At 49.1% G+C, this 18,855-nt stretch overlaps 10 protein-coding genes across 10 annotated transcripts; 7 read left to right on the top strand and 3 right to left on the bottom strand.

Annotated features, from left to right (window-relative positions):
- Positions 1 to 454: 454 nt before the first annotated feature.
- F5147DRAFT_664775 (uncharacterized protein) lies at positions 455 to 2,505 on the top strand. The gene is made up of 4 exons (XM_041435042.1): positions 455 to 1,773; positions 1,835 to 1,926; positions 1,982 to 2,168; positions 2,221 to 2,505. The coding sequence occupies exons 1-4, from the start codon at positions 552 to 554 to the stop codon at positions 2,361 to 2,363; spliced, it is 1,644 nt and encodes a 547-aa protein (XP_041299427.1). The 5' UTR covers positions 455 to 551; the 3' UTR covers positions 2,364 to 2,505.
- On the top strand, positions 2,303 to 2,983 carry F5147DRAFT_117841 (uncharacterized protein). The gene is made up of 3 exons (XM_041428105.1): positions 2,303 to 2,462; positions 2,514 to 2,559; positions 2,612 to 2,983. The coding sequence occupies exons 1-3, from the start codon at positions 2,433 to 2,435 to the stop codon at positions 2,824 to 2,826; spliced, it is 291 nt and encodes a 96-aa protein (XP_041299426.1). The 5' UTR covers positions 2,303 to 2,432; the 3' UTR covers positions 2,827 to 2,983.
- A 42-nt stretch (positions 2,984 to 3,025) lies between these two features.
- On the top strand, positions 3,026 to 3,840 carry F5147DRAFT_117811 (uncharacterized protein). The gene is made up of 3 exons (XM_041428104.1): positions 3,026 to 3,269; positions 3,332 to 3,750; positions 3,808 to 3,840. The coding sequence occupies exons 1-2, from the start codon at positions 3,141 to 3,143 to the stop codon at positions 3,650 to 3,652; spliced, it is 450 nt and encodes a 149-aa protein (XP_041299425.1). The 5' UTR covers positions 3,026 to 3,140; the 3' UTR covers positions 3,653 to 3,750; positions 3,808 to 3,840.
- On the top strand, positions 3,630 to 5,410 carry F5147DRAFT_117783 (uncharacterized protein). The gene is made up of 3 exons (XM_041428103.1): positions 3,630 to 3,750; positions 3,808 to 4,051; positions 4,111 to 5,410. Exons 2-3 carry the CDS (start codon positions 3,971 to 3,973, stop codon positions 5,254 to 5,256), a joined length of 1,227 nt encoding a protein of 408 aa, XP_041299424.1. The 5' UTR covers positions 3,630 to 3,750; positions 3,808 to 3,970; the 3' UTR covers positions 5,257 to 5,410.
- A 38-nt stretch (positions 5,411 to 5,448) lies between these two features.
- On the top strand, positions 5,449 to 7,220 carry F5147DRAFT_664769 (ribonuclease H2, subunit B). Its single transcript, XM_041435041.1, has 8 exons — positions 5,449 to 5,551; positions 5,613 to 5,705; positions 5,754 to 5,888; positions 5,948 to 6,021; positions 6,075 to 6,264; positions 6,316 to 6,489; positions 6,537 to 6,618; positions 6,666 to 7,220. The coding sequence occupies exons 1-8, from the start codon at positions 5,518 to 5,520 to the stop codon at positions 6,964 to 6,966; spliced, it is 1,083 nt and encodes a 360-aa protein (XP_041299423.1). The 5' UTR covers positions 5,449 to 5,517; the 3' UTR covers positions 6,967 to 7,220.
- An 826-nt stretch (positions 7,221 to 8,046) lies between these two features.
- Positions 8,047 to 10,293, top strand: F5147DRAFT_625184 (uncharacterized protein). Its single transcript, XM_041432667.1, has 7 exons — positions 8,047 to 8,126; positions 8,182 to 8,262; positions 8,314 to 8,396; positions 8,447 to 8,778; positions 8,832 to 9,441; positions 9,492 to 10,039; positions 10,089 to 10,293. The coding sequence occupies exons 1-7, from the start codon at positions 8,094 to 8,096 to the stop codon at positions 10,124 to 10,126; spliced, it is 1,725 nt and encodes a 574-aa protein (XP_041299422.1). The 5' UTR covers positions 8,047 to 8,093; the 3' UTR covers positions 10,127 to 10,293.
- A 55-nt stretch (positions 10,294 to 10,348) lies between these two features.
- F5147DRAFT_117661 (uncharacterized protein) lies at positions 10,349 to 11,223 on the bottom strand. Its single transcript, XM_041428102.1, has 8 exons — positions 11,068 to 11,223; positions 10,973 to 10,989; positions 10,903 to 10,922; positions 10,835 to 10,847; positions 10,742 to 10,780; positions 10,652 to 10,686; positions 10,580 to 10,593; positions 10,349 to 10,529 (listed from the first exon to the last, which is right to left on the bottom strand). The coding sequence occupies exons 1-8, from the start codon at positions 11,138 to 11,140 to the stop codon at positions 10,486 to 10,488; spliced, it is 255 nt and encodes an 84-aa protein (XP_041299421.1). The 5' UTR covers positions 11,141 to 11,223; the 3' UTR covers positions 10,349 to 10,485.
- An 813-nt stretch (positions 11,224 to 12,036) lies between these two features.
- Positions 12,037 to 13,574, bottom strand: F5147DRAFT_664758 (uncharacterized protein). Its single transcript, XM_041435040.1, has one exon. The coding sequence runs from the start codon at positions 13,274 to 13,276 to the stop codon at positions 12,329 to 12,331; it is 948 nt and encodes a 315-aa protein (XP_041299420.1). The 5' UTR covers positions 13,277 to 13,574; the 3' UTR covers positions 12,037 to 12,328.
- Positions 13,575 to 14,011: 437 nt separating this feature from the next.
- F5147DRAFT_664753 (putative 2-methylcitrate dehydratase) lies at positions 14,012 to 16,155 on the top strand. The gene is made up of 7 exons (XM_041435039.1): positions 14,012 to 14,474; positions 14,527 to 14,637; positions 14,760 to 14,976; positions 15,026 to 15,254; positions 15,307 to 15,551; positions 15,608 to 15,946; positions 16,001 to 16,155. Exons 1-7 carry the CDS (start codon positions 14,135 to 14,137, stop codon positions 16,080 to 16,082), a joined length of 1,563 nt encoding a protein of 520 aa, XP_041299419.1. The 5' UTR covers positions 14,012 to 14,134; the 3' UTR covers positions 16,083 to 16,155.
- On the bottom strand, positions 16,156 to 18,813 carry F5147DRAFT_601846 (uncharacterized protein; the record flags this gene model as incomplete). The annotated part of the gene is made up of 3 exons (XM_041432239.1): positions 16,156 to 17,956; positions 18,002 to 18,086; positions 18,132 to 18,813. The coding sequence occupies 3 exons, from the start codon at positions 18,811 to 18,813 to the stop codon at positions 16,300 to 16,302; spliced, it is 2,424 nt and encodes an 807-aa protein (XP_041299418.1). The 3' UTR covers positions 16,156 to 16,299.
- Between the last annotated feature and the right edge of the window lie 42 nt (positions 18,814 to 18,855).

Raw genomic sequence — 18,855 nt, 5'->3', positions numbered from 1 at the left:
GAGCAATATGCTATGATCGCGCATGCGCATGCAGTTTGTGGATTCCCTGTGCATTGCAGGGATTATATTCGTGACATGTTATGCGTACATGTTTGTGATGCCGAAATCAAATTCTTCCTCATCTTTCCGTGAGGCTGATGCAACTTCTCATCGTGACATCGTGTCGTACTTGCGGGGCTGTCCGAGCCGCAACGTCTTGAGTTTTTAGCTCGTGATGCGGATCATCATCTCACAAGCCATCGAATGTGATCTTTACATGGTTCGCATTCTGTTGACTTCCCTCTGATCCTTGCTTTTCCAACTGATGGAGGTCCTGGGATGCCCGGAGGGCTGTCGAGACTCGATATCACAGTATAGCCTCGCGGTCACCCTCTTTCCATATTGGAGTGACCGTGACGACTGCGACGCGGTGCTGAGCCTCAGTTACATCAATATATGACAGCTGTCATATTTTGAATTTTTGATGGCGCTAGCTAGGGAATTTCCAACAAGGGCGGCCCTTTGCCAAAGAGTGCATACTTAATCTGCGTCCGGAATCCGGATTGGCCGCAATGTTTTCCATTCCTTTCATGCCAGCTTCTTCTAAACCCATCGTGAAAATTTGGTATCCATTACGTCTTCTTCCCTATGAACCACTCCTGAATCTCACAGATAACTCTGACACAGAGCTTACTGCTGTCACGGGAACTGATGTCTATGACCGCGGTTTGACAAGTCGTACATATGCCACTGCTGGACTGGTGCTCTCAAGTATCATCAGCGTCTGTTGTATTATTACAGGGGTTGTCATTCTAACAATTAGCGGAATTTCTGGGGTGATTCCATTGATGAGACTCGGTGGCACCGAACTACAGAAATCCCTGCAGGTCGAGTTATTGTCGCTGATACTAAATGCACTTGTTACATTATGCACCGAGTCCACTGGCTTTGTCCACAGCATCTCGCTGCGCTCTGCGCTAGCCTCAGAAGGTCGGCTTCATTTCAACACCAATCTGCGCATTATGACCGCAGCTCGTGGTAGAAGAAATCCTAATGGCGCCCTGCTCAATGGTACCATGGCCCTACTTCTCATTTTATCCTACTCCTCATCCTCACTTGTTGTATTTGTCAACTTCTCGATTACGGAATCTGCTGCCATCACAGGGTTGCCTCTCCTTGTTCTGGGTGTCGCACTCCTTCTTCAGGTGGTGATTGCATTTAGGGGGATATGGGGAGTCGAAGTCTTGACATGGAGCTCCTCACCTTTCGATGTGACCGTTGCACTGGTCCACGACAAGAAATTGACCCGGTTTCATTCCCGGTGCATGTGTTGTGTATCTGACCAGGGCATTGACGCATGTCCTGTGAAGCCGTCAAAGACACAACTCTCTGCATGGCGTGCTCACACCAGCATCCGAAAAGTTGTCATTTCTCTTTGGGGGGTCGTTGTAGCATGCGCTGGATGGGCCGTACTCGTCTCCTATGTCAAGATCTCCTACCATTCCCCACAAATACCATGGTCGTTCTTGCAGCCACAGGAGGTTTCCATCTGGTATAATATGCCGGGTGCCGATCTTCTAGTGTGGATTCTGCTCTTTATCAACATCGCAGTTATCCAGGGACCGTTAACAATGGCGCTGCATTGCTCAGAGCTCATCGCGAACGTCATTCGAGATGAAAGCCAGTGGAGATGCGCTACCAAGAAGAAAGGACTTAGACCGACGATAAACCCGCTGAAGTCGATTTTTGCTTATCCAATTTGTCTGATACTTTTCGTCGTGAAGCCTTTCCTGCGTGAGTCACCTGTGTATATCTTTTGTTCGGTGTTGCTGAATACCATCATCAATTATAACAGACTGGATGTTTGGGCTTTCGATCACCGTAAACACCGACGCTATTGATGGAACATTGCATGGACAATTACAGGTCTACATGTTTGAAGCCCAGGTTCGCATTTACTGCTCCTGTGAGACTACTACAACATTCTCATGCACTCGTTCAGATCTGGAACTTATGTATAGCACTGTTTATATGTGCCTGTTTTTTTACCCTAATCGCACTGCGCCGACCCCGCGGCCCCCAGCCAGCTGCATACGGCCACCTCCAGACGCTCGCCAACCTCGTAGACTCGCCTTTGAGTCACGTAATGTGGTGGGGCCACAAGGCGGACGGACCTGTTTGTCATGCTGGTAGGGTAAATGTATGGTCATATAGATGATGTATTGATGGTTTTCAACACAGGGACGAGCGATCATGAACTGCAGGAGGTCAAGATGGATTGTGATTACGCTGGTTCTAGTGTCCGGTCCGCCGCATCTACTATCTCCCCCATTTTTGAAGTTATTCATTTATCTCTGTCGACAGATCTACATGGGAAAATTTAAACTAGTCTGGCTGTGCGTTAATGCTGCGCACGGCCGGCTTCAGGGGGAAATGATGATCGGATGAACTGAATGTCACGTGTTCTCATGTTGGCGTTGTCAGTACGTAGTACGCGTGTAGCCTCTTGTCATATTAAATAGCCTGAGAGGTAGACTAATGTGACGAGCAAAGTGACATACACTTCCATGGTCAAAACCGGTACGTAGATACAGATGACCAGAAATGAGTTACTAAAATAAAAGTTGACCAGCAGGAAGTCACAGAAAGGTTCAGAATGGCCCGATGCTGTTCGTGGATATCGATAATCGATCATCTCTAGACTACCCATTCCATGGCAGGGTTGTAATCCGGCATCAGACGGCTGGCCTCCTTAACTCTCTGCGCCCATGCGTTTTCCTCACGCTTCAGCATCTCCAAAAAATAGGTGTACTGGCGAACTCGATACCGCGACGCGAGGTAGCTTGAAAACACTGTGTCGATGCTGTACTTGATGAACAGCGTGTCCTCTATCTTGTCCTCCAAGTCGACTCCGTCGAGCCCCATCTTCATAATATAAACTTATTGCTCGCCACCAAATAAAACAAGGAGATCATCGTACCACATATGTCTGCATCTCTCGTTTGCGGCCCGCACTTTCTATGTTTATAAATTCGCGAGGAAAACCAAGTACATCGTTTGGGCTGTCGCAAAGAAGGGCCTCAGCGTCATTGGATGACGATGATATTCAGCTCAGCTAGGAGTAGTGAGCCGCATCTATCTAATCTATTTAATATTTAACAATGCTTTTGATCGGAGCATTCAACATGTTGAAGTACCGCTTAGACTTACTAGTCACGCAATCAATCACACATACTTTTCTGGCATCGACAATGGCACAAACTTTCAGAAAAAAGCAGAAGATACAAGCGGTAAGGTTCATAGCTGTCTTGCGAGGCTGGTGCTGATGACACCATGATAATCGATCTTCTAGAATACTATGGTCATAAGATCGACTCAAGAACAGCGTCAGGAACGATTCAACAAAGTCCGGGGTATAGTAGGTTCCCTGTACCAACTTAGTAAGGCGTTTCCTTTTTTCATATCACTGACGTGTCCTGCTGGTCCTTACTGGCACACCCAGTGTGCAAAACAATCTGGTCGAGCTATGGGGCTTCTTGAGTCGGCTATATCCACTCATTCACAACGATTATTTCACGAATCCTTTGACCTCTCTCGTGGCTCGTACTCGATACCATTCCTAAAGGCTGCACAAGAGCTCTTACTTGCTGCACCAAGGCGAACGTCGATATAGCCGTACCACCACGCGAAGAGTCATATCCATGACAGAGGCCCAGACTTATAAGTAGATTGTTGACACAGAATACAACGAACCTAAAAAGATATTTACATGTAACGTATTTTGGTTTGTTTACACCAACGGGTAGCGTTGACGTCGTTCCAAAATAGATCTGTCAGCCAACGATGATCGAGCAGTCCGTGTCAGCCACTGAGCTTGATACATAAAAAAGCTTGTTCTTCACGTTCTCCGACCCAATCCATTTTTGTTCTTCGACTTCAACTTCTTCTCTTACACTCGTTGCTTGCATCTGCTACCCCACATTCGTTCATAATGCGCTCCCTTTCAATGCTCGCTCTCGTGCTCCCTGCCGTGCTCGCAGTGCCTCTTGAAGTTACCACTCATCACCAATATGTAAGTACCTAAACCTCCATTATTCATGCACTGTTGATTCGACTTTTTCGCCCTACCAGTCACCTTCCTCCTGTGTCATCGCAGACGTCACTTATCCAGACCCTCGGCACGCCCTCGTGCTCCTTGGCAGACGAGAACTCAACCCTCCCGCCGGACTATCCGAGCGCACTTTCATCGACCTCCTAGTCTGGTGCCACGAGTTTGGTCGTTCATACTCTGGTATACTTGCTGCTCGTAAGGAAGATGGCTGCTCCTCTGGAGCTTTCGGCGGTCCAGCAGGGAGTGATAGCATGGCTGGTACAACCAATCCAGGAGGCCCTCCGCAGAATTCTTCAGCGTCAGGTGATCAGAACACAGGCTCTTCCGCTGCTGGGTCTTCGACGACCCCTGCAGCTTTTACACCTGCCGTTTCACCTGCCAACTCTGTCGCTCGTCCTGCATCTCCGGGGGATACACCTTCAGAGACACCTGGAGGTGCAACTGGGTCCACGACATCTGGAACTTCAACCGATGGTCCCGCCAACAGCAACGCTTCCAACGGAACTCCTGCCAACCCTGCGGGAAGCAGTCCCTCTGGAAACGCAGCTGCAACCACCGGTCCTGCGGATAGCAACGCATCTGACAACGGGAGTGCACCTGCGACACCACAGTCCGACCCACCTCCACCTACCACTCCCTCCACTGCGGCATCTCCGATCCTAGTTGTCGACGGCACCAGCCCTGTCGCGGACATCAACGCGTCGGACAGCCTTAATAGCACACAGGCGAGCGGAATAGCAGCGTCATCCACACCCTCAGGTGCAACATCCCAGACTACCCCAGATGGTACCGCCAACGGTGGCACGACGCCCCAGACTGCTCCCAATGGCACCTGTCAACGGTGGTACGACGCCCCAGACCGTCCCAGATGCTACTATCAACGGTGGTACGACGCCCCAGACTGTTCCAGATGCTACTATCAACGGTGGTACAACGCCCCAGACTGCTCCCAATGGCATTGTCAACGGTGGTACGACGTCCCAGACCGTCCCAGATGCTACTATCAACGGTGGTACGACGCCACAGACCGTCCCAGATGCTACTATCAACGGCGGTACGACGCCACAGGCTGCTCCGGATGGTACGGCCGCTCCTACCAGCCCAACGGCGTCTACCCCTGGAACAGCGGCCGATCCCCCTATTACTGGAACGGGTTGCCCATCTAATATTCTGGACGTTACGGGCGTTGTTTCTGTGAGCGTGGGCAGCGCAGCGACTTGTGATAGCGTATAAGTTCCTGTAGCATTGTAATGCAGATGTGTTTCTTGCCACTACTACCGCCAATAAGGGGGTGTCCCTAAATGGCAGTCATGCAAAACAACACGCAAACAACGCGAACAAATCTGAGTCTTCACTGAATACCACTGCAACTTTATACATATACCCAGGCCTCATTGATACAATACTAGACCGTCGAAGACTCATTCATGATGTCGACTCACCTTGCGATACTGCCACTTGGTAAGCTCTTCGCCTTGTCCACACCAGCTTCCATATCGACGTGTCTTGCCATTCCGTACAGACATTATTGACACACTGACTGCGCGACTAAGTCAAGAAAATCGCCCTCCCGGCCATGCGACTCGATTTCTAAGACTTCCACACCCGCGTACAGGTTAGTCGATATACGACTAATGTCGTTCTCGACGCTTACAACGACAAGGTGTCGCTTCACTGTTCTTTCTCCATGATCAACACGCACAAGATGATACCACAAAGAAGAGTTCCATATTAGAGGTGCAAGCTATATCCCCGACAAATGCGCGGACCTGGTTCATAGGAGAGGGAGTTGTTGCTGGTGCGTTGTACAGATCATGGTGTCCCAATCGTATGTATTCCTGACGCACAGGTGTTCAGATGGAAAGCTCATAGTGATGACGCCTATGGACCCCATGTTTTTGCTCATGTATCTTTTGCGTGTTCCACAAGCGGTATGTTGTTCATACACGTTGTGCTAGTCCCTAGGACGATGTTTGTTTTACAGCGCGACGGATCGAAAGGCAACTTCCGGCCCATGCAGGATATCATAGAGGAAGTCTCTGCGACGATTGCTGATGCTTCCGAGAAAGATGCTCAGAAGGATCCGTCATTAAATGTCTCCGCAGATGACATCATTTCCTTTCTGTCTCTGGATCTTGTCCAGTCCTCTATAAAGCGTGTTTGCGACGTGAAGAGTAAGTGTTTAGAGTGTCGCACAACCACTTATTAATATGTCTGTGCTCAAGTCATAACGGATGAGATTACTGTGTACAGATATTCTCATGACGTTGTGCTGGAAAATCTCAAGGGAAAAGTAGGACGCTTATCCGACCCCAGGGTTGCTGAGATGTCTCGCACTCTGGTACGGAGCCTTGCGAAGGATGGTCTGATGGATGATGGAAAAGAGGAACTACTTGAATGTGCGTTATTTTCCACCGTTTGTCTCTAGCTGACATATTCTATCCAGTGGGACGGATCAAGTTAGCCTGTGAGTTGCTATCGCAATACCTCCCCCGGGATATATTGCAGCACTTGATTGCGTCTTACGAGTATGTGTCTCGTTTACTCTGACTAGCAGATACTGATAGGTCATTAGTCTCTCCAAACTGGACGCTCATGTGAAAATGGTCAGAGATGAAGAACTCGCTTTGCTCGCCGTAGCTCCCGACACCAAGAAGAGAGCAAAGCCTGCAAAATCCGTCGCAGCTGGCGATAAAAATCAGAAGAGGAAAAAAGATACCAAGGCTACTGCGAGTGCTGACGCTGACGCAGCTGACGAAGGAGATAAGAAGAAGAAAAAAGATGCCAAGTCGTCACACGGTGTAGAGAAGCTGAAGAAGGCCAATGTAGCAGGGATGTCAAAGTTGTCCACATTTTTCACGAAGAAAGCTGGATAATTGCAACTTCGAGTCATGCGCCTCACGCTTGGCCACACGCCATGATGCTTAGGCCGCGGTTGGATCTGTTAGCTCAGGAAGATAATATGTTATTTATTTTCTTCCTCCGATCTCATGGCCTCCGCAAGTACATTTTCACACTGAGTCACTGACGATTACTATTCGGGAACGCTCTTGGAAATATGTGAATACCCATCAGGCTGCCACGAGTGTTGCTTTCCTTGTTTGTCTCGAGCAAGGTCTTCATTACAAACTATGATATATTAAAATCATTGTTAACATGCCATGAGCAAATACATTATGTTGGCATCGGTGAGAGACTGGCATTTGACAAATACTTGGCACTGTCATTTGAGGTATCATCAGAGGGGGGAATGCTCCGACCCTAATTCAGTGAGAAATAGAACACTCCAGACTCCAATTGGAACCTGTATGTAGAACAAATATTGCATTGCGAACACAGCACACGTGTCAAGATACGCATGAGGGTCACCAGAACAGACCATTCCGTTCGTAAGGCTTGCCTAAACCACAGGTGTTGATCAAGTCGACGTGGACGGGTGACGAGCATGAGACGGATGCATGGGAACGGCGATCGAGTCCTTGGAGGCCTGCCAGAGTATCCCGCGGAGTAGCTCAATGCCTGACTCCCACTGTGCACGGATTTCTATTTATCCGTTCTATCTTTGACATATAAGTAAAGCTTGAACCACCCAGAAGAATGCAGAAACCTATTAGATAGTTAGCGGTGATCGATGTCGATGACCAGGGGATTCCGAGTCGACCGGGCATGGCTTATGTAACAGGTATATCGTCGTAACCAACTTAATTTAGAGCCTGGTAGTATCTGAGTATATTTATTGCAAACTGTTCAATCCGTCATATGACCGGTCATATGCACCAGCGAAAGGCTTCAGCTGGCAGTAAATCTGCAAGCCGTTACATCTTCCGAAGTTACTAAGTCGTTTCTAGTATTCGTCATCATGCCACTAGCTCACGATTGCGTGATATCGTCTCATCGCAGATAGCAGGCTGCATAACTAATCACCGAGGTTTTCGCTCATATGTAAGCTCTTAAACTCTCATTATTGGTTTGCATAGCTTGATACCCAGTTACAATATTAGAAATGGCCAGCACCCCTCATGGCGGAATTTTGAAGGTACGTTTTTTGTATCTACGCGCCGTACGCGATCTAACATCTATGCATAATACAGGACCTTGTTTCACGGGATGAGCCGATATCAGGGCAGCTCAAGGATGAGGCTGCGAAGCTCAAGGACATTGTGCTCACAGAGGTTCGTCTCTCAAGTGATACTATCTTGAAGCTGAATGTGAATCTTGAATAGCGTCAACTCTGTGATCTCGAACTAATCATAAATGGCGGCTTCAGTCCATTAGAAGGCTTCATGAACGAAGCTGATTATACAAGGTAGCAGAGATATCCAAGCCACAGAAAGTCACACTGAAATATCCTGTCAGCGTCGTCGATACATTACGACTATCTGACGGCACACTATTTGCAATGCCTATCACTCTTGACGTGTCTTCTGCTGATATCGAGCGTCTCAGCATAGTGCCTGGCGCTCGTATTACTCTCCGAGATCCTCGTGATGACGAAGCACTTGCAATTATCACCGTTGATGACGTTTACACCTATGACCGCGTCAAGGAGTCTATTCTTGTTTTTGGTGCCGATGATCCAGCACACCCTTCCGTCGCGTACCTCCGCAACCGCGTCAAACCTTTCTATGTAGGAGGGAAGGTACAAGCCATACAGGCGCCCTCACACTTTGATTATGTTGCTCTGCGATGTAAGTCATATCAGTGTTGGGGTTACTTACCTTGCTAAAAAAAGGATTGGCAGACACCCCTACTGAACTCCGTGCCCACTTTAAAAAACTTGCATGGCGCAGAGTTGTCGCTTTCCAGACCCGAAACCCGATGCACCGTGCTCACCGTGAGCTCACTGTCCGTGCTGCTCGCCAACATCAGGCGAACGTCCTAATCCACCCTGTCGTCGGTCTTACAAAGCCAGGAGATGTCGATCACTATACTCGTGTCCGCGTATATGAAGCCATCATGGCCAAGTATCCGAATGGAATGGGTCACCTTGCGCTCCTCCCTCTCGCAATGCGCATGGCAGGTCCTCGTGAGGCAGTATGGCATGCAATTATCCGAAAGAACTTTGGTGCAACGCATTTCATTGTCGGTCGTGACCATGCTGGACCAGGCAAGAACTCACAGGGTAAAGATTTCTACGGCCCATATGACGCACAGGAACTTGTTGAGAAGTACAAAGATGAAATTGAAATAGAGATGGTTCCATTCCAACAGATGACATACCTCCCCTCTACCGATGAGTATCAGCCGGTGGACGAAATACCTGCTGGAGCGCAGACTCTGGATATCTCTGGCACGGAGCTGCGGAGGCGACTAAAGTCAGGGGCGCATATCCCTGACTGGTTCAGTTACGAGTACGTTCCCGTTCTTGGAATACTACGCATCAATTTGACAAGCGCATCAGGGCTGTGGTGACGAGGTTGCGAGAAAGTTACCCACCAAGGAACAAGCAGGGCTTTGTTCTCTGCCTCACTGGCTTCTACAACTCTGGAAAGAACATCATTGCAAAGGCCCTCCAAGTCGCACTCAACGAACAGGGCGGTCGCAGCGTATCCCTTCTCCTTGGCGAGACCATACGAGATGATGACGTCAAGTTAGGTTTCACACCGGACGAGCGTCACGAGAACCTGCAACGCATATCCTTTGTAGCAGGCGAACTGGCCCGCGCGGGGGCCGCTGTCATTGCTTCACCTATAGCCCCTGAAGAACGGTCACGAGCGTTAGTGAAGGATACTATTCTCCAAAATGGCGGCGCAGGAGGGAACTTTTTCCTGATTCATGTTGCGACACCTCTCGAACATTGCGAGAGCACTGACCGCAAGGGCATTTATGCTCAAGCGCGTCGCGGAGAGATAAGGGGTTTCGTTGGTGTTGACACCGAGTATGAGGCACCCAAGAAAGCAGATCTGGTTGTGGACGTGACCACACAGAGTATACCTTCCATCGTGCACAGTGAGTTCAACTATAATTTCGATCTTGATGGTGCTTACCGTGTTTTTAGGTATCGTTCTCTTACTTGAGACAACTTCACTGATATGAGTGCTCACAATACCATGACGACTAGAGTATAGCATCGCATTACAAGATCATTATTTTCGGGTATAGATTGGTGCTACAAAAGCCAACTTGTAAATTATGTCTAGCATTGTATTGGAACATACATGAGTCGTATTCGTCTCAATCAAACATGCTCTTTTCACGGCGTAGCCAGAGTTCGCTGCTTTTTATCCTGAAGACGCCTCACCTACTGGATCCCACAACTACTACAAGGCAGTCACATCATATGACAAAAGTCAATATCCCATATAGTGCTTCTGATACAACGAGAGGTAATTTACGAGTCTCAAAGATGAGATCTAGAAGCAGGAGCGAATTGAAACTTGCTCCGGCGACATCGCCTATATACATATCTCGCTCCTCGACTTTCCCGTTCTGTACACTGCTTTCCTTCGTTTGTACAGTAGAGATATCCAATGTACTAAGGAGACATACCAACCATGGACAAACTGATTATAAGAGATATACGATTAGCACAATACCAAATGTTTAGCCTTCCGAACATACGCAGTGCCAGCAGATAGGATTCCAAGGTAGCGCACCTAGGATACTTTCAAGTCAGCACACAATGGCAACTACGACAAACAAGCTACATACAGTGAGATGCAGCACTGTCATTAGATACCAGCGTTGTCTCTGTAAATAAGCGTATTTTCATGTGTGTTCCCTCTGCCATGAGGGTCTACTCACAGATGGGTTCGACCTAGTATAAAAGGATTCTTAGCGAGATGGCTGCTCCGGTCATGGCATCGACATACCTCTTGTCCGAATGTGAGTGCTGAAAATACTTGTAAGATATCAGTAATCCTTTAATCATATCGTGCTCACCCCAACAAAAGCGGCAACTGCGATACCGGAGCCAAGGTTAGATTGAGACATCCGAGTCAGCGCTCAGCTTCAACATCCGACTGCTCTCCACGAACCTCCAAAATAGCTGGAAAAACGATATGCATGGATGGACGGCCACCAAGTGGGATCATTTGAGACAATGGTCATATTGTTGAAGAATGGGTGTGGGTGAGAGGTGAGTTTGGTAAACGTATAGCGGTGACATTCGTGCTATATATGTACGTACAAGTCCACGCATCCAGGACCTAGGTGTCAACGTTCTCAATCATATGTACGAAAGAACAACGCAGGGAGAAACATATCGAGGCAACGATTCAACGATCAAAGCATCCGTTGTTACTGACAACCAACTGATAAATAACGAGTAGAGAACCGAGACAAAGTCGAGGGAACAGACGAAGCGTGAAAGGTTCGCCAAGGCCTGGAGGTTGAGGTCGTCGGTGATCATTGCGAAAAGATGAGATGGAAGAAAGAAACGAACTTGAACGGCGATCCAACGAGCAAGACACGCGCATGCACCAACGACAGCGAGAACGTAACCGGGAGTCAAGAAACAAGAGTAAGGACAGTTGGGAATGGGGAAGAAACGCAGTCAGGGAGGTGGGATGGGGGATGATTCGCAGTCGACAAATGAGAACTAAAGAGAGGGGGCATAGTGGAGGTGAAGAGGTCGCAGAAGATGACACTGACTTCGACGTTCGTCAGCTATGTGTACGAAAGCATGAGGCGGAAGAGAGAGACGAACCGTTAATGCTGTCCTCAAGCTGACCAGGTGGTGCGGTAGAAGTCGGCGTACTTGAACCTCTTCTTGATCTGGTCCAGGAGGTACCAGCCAGGGGTGCAGTAGTATTGGCACCAAATGTGAACACATTTTGTAACACGAATATCATTGAGTACTGATTAATGATTTCTGGCCATGCTGTGGCAATGAATCAGTACTTGATTGATCTGATCAGTCACATCACCTCTTGTGAAGTATAGCGCTGGTGATGCTATGTCTTGGTAAAGTCTTTCGGTCCTTCGAAGGTATTCATTAACATTAGTGACGCGATCACGTGTATGTGATGTGTCCCGGATGAGAGTCTTGTACACAATAAAGTTACAATAAAAAACATTCTCAAGCTTGCTATTTCAAGTTCGCCAAGCAATGATATCGGTCATGCACAGATCCCCAGCCACCCTACACCCAGTATTGGCCGCCGCATCTGCAGTGTCATCTCTGCTGGTTACAATTCATAAAAGTCCTCTGTTGATTGAATCTAGGCATGTCCCATCAATTACATCACTAGACTCAAACGATGGCCGACTGACTTGATAGCTTTCCTCATCAATAGCCTATTGACATGGAAGACCAGCCGCGATCCACGCATCATAACCGCCCACTATATCGGTCGCATTCAACAACCCAAGCTCATGCAGGGACGCCGCAGCCAATGAGCTGGTGTACCCTTCACGACAAAACAATATAATCTTCGAATCATAGCGATCTGCAACTGTTAATCGCGCTTCGCAGCGTGGGTCAAAACGCCACTCTAGAACGTTTCGTTCGACGATAAGAGATCCGTGGATCTCGCCTTTACGACCGCGCTCTGCAGCAGGGCGGATATCCACGAGAAAAACGGGCACCGGGTATGTGGGATCGTGAAGTGCGTCGTAAGCTTGTTGGGGCGTCATTCGCTCGAGCTTCGCCCGGGCGTCGGAGAGAATTTGGTCGATGCTGCGAGATCCGGGGGGAGGAGCATGAGGATTGTGGGTTTGCACGGAGTTGAACAATATGTCCCACAAGGCGGCTTCGTGGTATGTCGAGGAGCCAATTTGCCGTATGGATGCAGCCTGAGCAATGAGAGTGCCCTTGTTGTTGACTGCATCTACTCGTCCTGGAAATTTGGAAGACGCGAGAAGCACAGCCCGCTGCATGTCATCCTCATCTGACCCGCAGATGATGAGTGCGTCTGAAACACAGGCATCACTACCAACACTTGTTGGCGACACACTGGTGGTTGCTATGATAAAGAGATATGGGGATAAAGGTAGACAGGTGGATATATGGGAAGCGACAAGTCGAAAACAGTCACTGTTGTCTTCCTTCGAATAGTGGATACCGATGCGGACACCGTCCACTGTGCACGCATTGGTGATCATGCGGAGTGCGATGCTCTGGGCAGCCTCCTCCGAGTCACGCACATCTGAAAAAGTTTGAAGGTTGATGGGAGAAGTTGGAGATAAAAGGATGTGTTGGTGCTCGAGAGCGACAGTGGACGATGCCGCGGTAGAGAATGGCATGAAGAAAATTTTGAGTAAACCGTCGAAAGGGAAAACGCGACGGAGAAGCTTAAATCAGGATTCAGTATATCCAAGCGGCCCTGCAATATAAGCACGACGCATTGGGGCAACACCATTATGCATCATGATCCGTGTGCACGGTTCGCGAACGCAATTATTTCCATACCAATGTTGTTGTGCAACGTATGTGTGGGGTTTTCGTATGCGGCAGTATTGCTGGCAGAATACATACACTTACCAGGAAGGGACGATCATCTAGTGGGGTTCTCCGAAAATTTGTATAACGCTGTGAAATACCGCTCGATTTGTTGAGCGAATATATCGATATCTAGTAGTTCCTTCGTGCCAGGCAGAGATCATGAACTGAAGTTGTGTAAATGGCAATGTGCTTGCCAGTGATTAATTGATTGTTTGTCCTAGCCTGCAGAGGAGATATATATCATACTTGATGGGCTTGACAACCTCGCAAAAGTCAGATAGGGCATGAAGCAATAATTCCATTGCCCTCGCGTCGCCCATAACATGAGAGTACGCGGGCTGCTAAAGGGACAAATATTACTAAGATCAAGGAAGACTGCATACTAAAATGCGCACTTCACCTTACAATCCGTTTGCAAAATATGCGGCAGCGACGTGCATAGTAGTACTTTGATACGCTGTACAAGTTCCGGTGCATTCGTTTTATGTATAGACAACTTGTCTCGGAAGCGACAATGAAAGTGCCTCCCAGGGATCATATGATGCGAACATGTGTTTTAGTTTACACGGTATAGCCGAATCTATTGCCCACGGGAAGCGAGCACTTGGATTCGTTGAACCGACTTGCAACTTGGACCGTCCTTTCTTCCTTGCTCAGTGATGTTGTTATTTCGGCGTGTGCCACGGTCTTTCAACCGGTCGATCGGTGCTTCCATCTCTTATCGATCATCACTTGGGGTCTCAAGTAACCTGATCCTTCGAGCTGCTGCACGCCCAATGTCTGTTCACCACGGAGAATCTACCATTCGACCTGAGCCGGACAAGGTCCTGAAGGACATTGCAGACTATGTTCACAACTACCAGGTCACTTCAGACCTTGCGTTCGAAACTGCACGACTCTGTCTCATAGACACTATCGGATGTGGACTGGAGGGTTTGAATTTCCCGGAGTGTACCAAGCTCCTTGGACCCGTTGTAGAAGGCACCGTCGTGCCTAATGGTGCGACATCCGTATATGAATGAATGATAAATTGCTGAACTGTTGGATACAGGCACCAAGGTTCCCGGAACGAATTACCAGCTGGATCCTATTCGTGGCGCATTCAATATTGGCACAATCATCCGCTGGTTGGACTTCAATGACTGCTTCCTCGCTGCTGAATGTGAGTAGGATAATAATGAACCGCTCGCTATCAAGCCAGATGCATAGATCGGTACACGACTCTCATGTCGAGCAGTGCGAATGCGTGATAAATCTTGCATATGAGCTCACTCCACATTCTAGGGGGCCATCCGTCAGACAACTTGGGTGCTATTCTTGCGGTTGCGGACCACCTCGCTCGCCAGGGACAACCCCTGACCGTCCGCGACATTCTCGAGGGCATGATCAAAGCACACGAGATTCAAGGTGGCCTTGCCCTGCTCAACTCTTTCAACCGCGTTGGTCTCGATCACGTCGTGCTCGTCAAAGTTGCCAGTACCGCTGTTGTCTCCAAACTCCTGTAAGTGCACCTTTGGAGTTGAATGCAACAACTAAGATGGTACACGCAGCGGTCTTTCACACTCTCAAACGATCGACGCCGTTTCGCAAGCATGGGTCGATGGTCAATCCCTCCGTACTTACCGTCATGCACCAAACACTGGCCCTCGCAAGTCGTGGGCAGCAGGTGATGCCTGTTCCCGTGCCGTCAACCTCGCTCTTCTCGTCAAGAAGGGCGAGCTTGGTCTCCCCTCAGTCCTCACCGCCAAGACTTGGGGTTTCTACGACGTCCTCTTCAAAGTAAGATACCCCAAAAGTACAGCAGTTCCACCCCACTGAACTAGACTTCCAGGGAAAGCCATTTGAGTTCCAAATGCCCTTCAGCTCATACATTATGGAAAACGTCCTGTTCAAGATCTCGTATCCCGCCGAATTCCATGCCCAAACCGCAGTCGAGGCCGCACATACCATCCACAAGCAGCTCAAAGCACTCGGCAAATCCTCAGACGACATTAAGAGCGTGCGCATCCGTACACAGGAGGCTGCCATTCGCATCATTGACAAGCAAGGTCCCTTGGACAACTTCGCTGACCGAGAGTAAGTATCCCAACCTATCCATGACGGTGCAAATCCGCTCACGTGTCACTCTAAAGCCACGCAATCAGCTATATGGTTGCATACCCGCTTATCTTTGGTGAACTAACCTCGAACTCGTACACTGACTCATCTGCTGCGGATCTCCGTATCGATGTGCTACGCGCCAAAATTCACTGCGTGGAGGACAATACATTCTCAGTGAACTATCATGAACCATCAAAGCGCTCTATTGGAAATGCACTCCTCGTCGAATTGAACGACGGCACAATTCTTGATGAGGTTGAGGTCGAGTACCCTGTAGGACATAAGCGTCGCCGCGAGGAAGGTATCCCTCTTCTCATGGAGAAGTTCAAGAGGCACATCTCCGCACATTTCAATGAGGCCCACCAACAGAAGTGAGTCAGCGTACTTTATGCAATTTAGTACTGAGTACTGATCCGACCCACAAGGATCCTGGCAACTGTAACTGATGCGCGGTCGCTGTCCAGGTTGCCAGTCGATAAGTTCACTGATCTATTCGTTAAGCCGTGAAATGGTACATGTACTTGTAGTGCGATTCAATAACAATTGGCTATGAAATTAATACATGTGCGATCTGCCCAAGTCCGTCTATCAACAGTATGCGTGCAAGATGAATATCTATGACCGTCCCTGAGGAATCCGCGAAAAAAGACATGAAAACGATGCTGGAAGGAGACAAACGTGATGAAAAGAACAAATCCAAAGCTGCAGTCCAGTAGTAGAGACGTCATCGAGCGGAAATTGGACACACGTCGCTCCTTGTTTTCCTCCCGCGCGACTTTTTCTTGAGCTGCTGTGATGTGTCCACGACTCCCCCTCCCTTGGACCGCGATTGTACGCGGGTTTGATCAAGGTACTCTTCCTGTTCCTGCGCCGAAGGAAGACGGACTTTTGCGGGCGATGCTCCATGAAGGAACGAGTACGGCTGGGCTTCATATTCGTCAACAGAGTCCGGGCTAGGAACGCTTGCATGACTGACAGCAGGAACACCAAGGTGCTGTTCTTGGTGGTACCTGCGAGGTGTTATATTGTCGTCAGAATAATCACAGGAGGAAAGACTGCGCGGGCGATAATCGGTGAATCGATAAGCAGACACAGACGAGGTGTCCGCAGGACCGTTGAGCTCCTCTTCCGGTACAGAAGACAGTCGGCGTTGTATTAACCGCGCAAGGGGGACAGACCTGGGTTGCTGATAGGAAATACTTCGAGACCGTGACCCAGGCGACTCAGGTGAGGGAGGAGCAACGGAAACAACAGTACGACCAGTACTGACGGGGTGGCGAGCTGCTGCCGCCAGCGGAAGTTCGGCGGTACCAGCATAACGAGGCTGCTGAGAAGACAATGTCTGCATATCGCGCAAATAGTTGGCAAGACCACCAGGGATATCCGAAGGATGCCGATGGACTGCAGAAGGGACGTCCCTGTCATGACGCGAAAGCACAGAAGCGTAGCCGCCATTTCCATCTACATCGAAGAAATGAGTTTCGGCATTGTTATCCTGGCGATCGTACAAGTGCCTGGCTGGGTGGGATGCATCCAAGAAGGGGTATTGTACTTGCTGGGTGTGATGAGATAGACCTAATGTGTTTTGCATGTCCATCTCCGGAGATACGGAAGGATACTGATAAGGCGAGAAGTTTGATGACCACTGGGGAGAGGAAGAACTTGGCGGAGTAGGTAGAGCGGCCTGTTGCTTGAGACGGAACTCCTGACGTTGACGATACTGCTGGGCAATCTCCATGGCGGACTGACGTTGTGCCGCATTGACCACCTCATTAAGACGCGGTTCCACGAAGATTTTCGGGTAAACCGGAGTGGCATGAGAATGATTCGAAACCGGAAAAACGGGCTTGAGACCTTCAGGATAAGCTTGACTGAGTGCAGTGTTCTGAAGCGACTGCTGGGCAAATGCGAGCTGCAAATCCAAGAGAAGTTTTTGATCGTTGAACGATGAGCCAAAGCCTATTTTGTGGGCCCCCGATTCGCGAACAGTCGGTATACCAGTTTCGGACCGCCAAGAACCCGAGAAAGGAAGTCCGTTAATGGCTGGTTCAGCTTTTGACTCACGCAGATGGGGTGTCTGTGAGTGTCCATGAATGCGACGTTCATGGTCAGGGCGATGATGAACAGTGGAAGTTCCTCCGCTAGCGACCCCTTTGAATGTTTTCTTGTTATTCGCAGCCGCTCGTACCTGATGAGGTTTCTGGAGTACGTGTCTCTTTTGCGTTTGAGGTGTGACCTGGGAGTGAGGGGCGGACTTATGACGTATGTCGTCATCCGTATGTTCGCTATCACCACGATATTGACAAGATTCGTCTTGGCCTAAGCCCCATATCATTCGAGAGACGTTGCCTGGCTCTTCGATGATCGTTCCTTCAGCTCCCCTAGAAATGGTAAGCTACTTTGCGTTCATTACATATTTCACTTACGATGGACAGCGGGCATATGGAAGAGAAAGCGGACCATGAAGTGCTGGGATAGGGCGGGGAGGAGAACTTGCCCATGTCGCCCAGCCTACATGGAGAAAAATGAACCTCAGCGTCGCAATTATTAGTCAACACAAACCATGTCCGGGTGAGGCTGTCTTTTTGGAAAGTCTTCGTCGAAGGAATCCATCAGGAAGCTGGGCATGACTGTCGATGATGAGGATCGACTCGGGAGATGACGGTGGAGAAGGCGTGTGCGGGACATCTGAAGGCGGGGGACAAACTCTGACTCGATGGCGTTTCTCAATGTACGAGGACCCGAAGGATGCGCCTGCGGAAGGAGACTCAATCGAATCCAGAGACAGGTCAACAGCAGCCGCGAGATACTCGGGCATGGAAACCACCCGCATGCTATTTTGAGAGTCCAACTTGATATGCTGCGCCGACATGTCGTCCGGCATAGAAATCACGCGTCTTTCGACGGTTTTTCCTTCTGGGTGACGTTCGACTAGGAATAGTTTGCGCCTAGGAACGCGACGAGATATCAAGGGTGCGCACATGGGGCTAACGGGGCTATTATGCTGGAGATTGGACCGACTATATGCGTTGTTATCATGAACAGAAAAATGTGAAGGAGATAATTCTGGGTCGATTAATGGCAACCCGATCGTGAACTCGTGTAAAAGCGGCCCAGAGTCATAGTCATCGAAGGGAGCTTGAGGAGCACCAACCGCTGCCAAGTCTGGTGCTGTTGCTGATTGTGAGGAACATGAAGTTTGCACTCCTCGATCAATATACTCCTTCAGATATCCCATGATTCAGGATCGCGAAGACGTTGCGTCTGCCTAGGGACGACC

Source organism: Suillus discolor (assembly GCF_016758755.1).
Source record: "Suillus discolor strain FC423 chromosome Unknown F5147scaffold_2, whole genome shotgun sequence".
NCBI classification, from domain to species: Eukaryota; Fungi; Basidiomycota; class Agaricomycetes; order Boletales; family Suillaceae; genus Suillus; species Suillus discolor.
This window is presented reverse-complemented; position numbering and strand designations above follow the sequence as displayed.

Excerpts from the sequence above, each read along its gene's own strand:
- F5147DRAFT_117661 (XM_041428102.1), bottom strand. The coding sequence starts at position 11,140 with ATGACCATTGTCTCAAATGATCCCACTTGGTGGCCGTCCATCCATGCA. Across the intron at positions 10,687-10,741 it reads TGACAGTGCTGCATCTCACT|GTGCGCTACCTTGGAATCCT; the intron begins GTATGTAGCTTG and ends AAAGTATCCTAG.
- F5147DRAFT_117783 (XM_041428103.1), top strand. The coding sequence starts at position 3,971 with ATGCGCTCCCTTTCAATGCTCGCTCTCGTGCTCCCTGCCGTGCTCGCA. Across the intron at positions 4,052-4,110 it reads TTACCACTCATCACCAATAT|TCACCTTCCTCCTGTGTCAT; the intron begins GTAAGTACCTAA and ends TCGCCCTACCAG.
- F5147DRAFT_117811 (XM_041428104.1), top strand. The coding sequence starts at position 3,141 with ATGCTTTTGATCGGAGCATTCAACATGTTGAAGTACCGCTTAGACTTA. Across the intron at positions 3,270-3,331 it reads AAAAGCAGAAGATACAAGCG|AATACTATGGTCATAAGATC; the intron begins GTAAGGTTCATA and ends TCGATCTTCTAG.
- F5147DRAFT_664769 (XM_041435041.1), top strand. The coding sequence starts at position 5,518 with ATGATGTCGACTCACCTTGCGATACTGCCACTTG. Across the intron at positions 5,552-5,612 it reads CCTTGCGATACTGCCACTTG|ACATTATTGACACACTGACT; the intron begins GTAAGCTCTTCG and ends CATTCCGTACAG. Across the intron at positions 6,619-6,665 it reads CACTTGATTGCGTCTTACGA|TCTCTCCAAACTGGACGCTC; the intron begins GTATGTGTCTCG and ends ATAGGTCATTAG.
- F5147DRAFT_664758 (XM_041435040.1), bottom strand. The coding sequence starts at position 13,276 with ATGCCATTCTCTACCGCGGCATCGTCCACTGTCGCTCTCGAGCACCAA.
- F5147DRAFT_664753 (XM_041435039.1), top strand. The coding sequence starts at position 14,135 with ATGTTGTTATTTCGGCGTGTGCCACGGTCTTTCAACCGGTCGATCGGT. Across the intron at positions 15,552-15,607 it reads GACAACTTCGCTGACCGAGA|CCACGCAATCAGCTATATGG; the intron begins GTAAGTATCCCA and ends GTCACTCTAAAG. Across the intron at positions 15,947-16,000 it reads AATGAGGCCCACCAACAGAA|GATCCTGGCAACTGTAACTG; the intron begins GTGAGTCAGCGT and ends CCGACCCACAAG.
- F5147DRAFT_117841 (XM_041428105.1), top strand. The coding sequence starts at position 2,433 with ATGTCACGTGTTCTCATGTTGGCGTTGTCA. Across the intron at positions 2,463-2,513 it reads TTCTCATGTTGGCGTTGTCA|ACTAATGTGACGAGCAAAGT; the intron begins GTACGTAGTACG and ends CCTGAGAGGTAG. Across the intron at positions 2,560-2,611 it reads CACTTCCATGGTCAAAACCG|CAGGAAGTCACAGAAAGGTT; the intron begins GTACGTAGATAC and ends AAAGTTGACCAG.
- F5147DRAFT_625184 (XM_041432667.1), top strand. The coding sequence starts at position 8,094 with ATGGCCAGCACCCCTCATGGCGGAATTTTGAAG. Across the intron at positions 8,263-8,313 it reads AGGACATTGTGCTCACAGAG|CGTCAACTCTGTGATCTCGA; the intron begins GTTCGTCTCTCA and ends AATCTTGAATAG. Across the intron at positions 8,779-8,831 it reads TGATTATGTTGCTCTGCGAT|ACACCCCTACTGAACTCCGT; the intron begins GTAAGTCATATC and ends AAGGATTGGCAG.
- F5147DRAFT_664775 (XM_041435042.1), top strand. The coding sequence starts at position 552 with ATGTTTTCCATTCCTTTCATGCCAGCTTCTTCTAAACCCATCGTGAAA. Across the intron at positions 1,774-1,834 it reads CGTCGTGAAGCCTTTCCTGC|ACTGGATGTTTGGGCTTTCG; the intron begins GTGAGTCACCTG and ends CAATTATAACAG. Across the intron at positions 2,169-2,220 it reads CGGACCTGTTTGTCATGCTG|GGACGAGCGATCATGAACTG; the intron begins GTAGGGTAAATG and ends TTTTCAACACAG.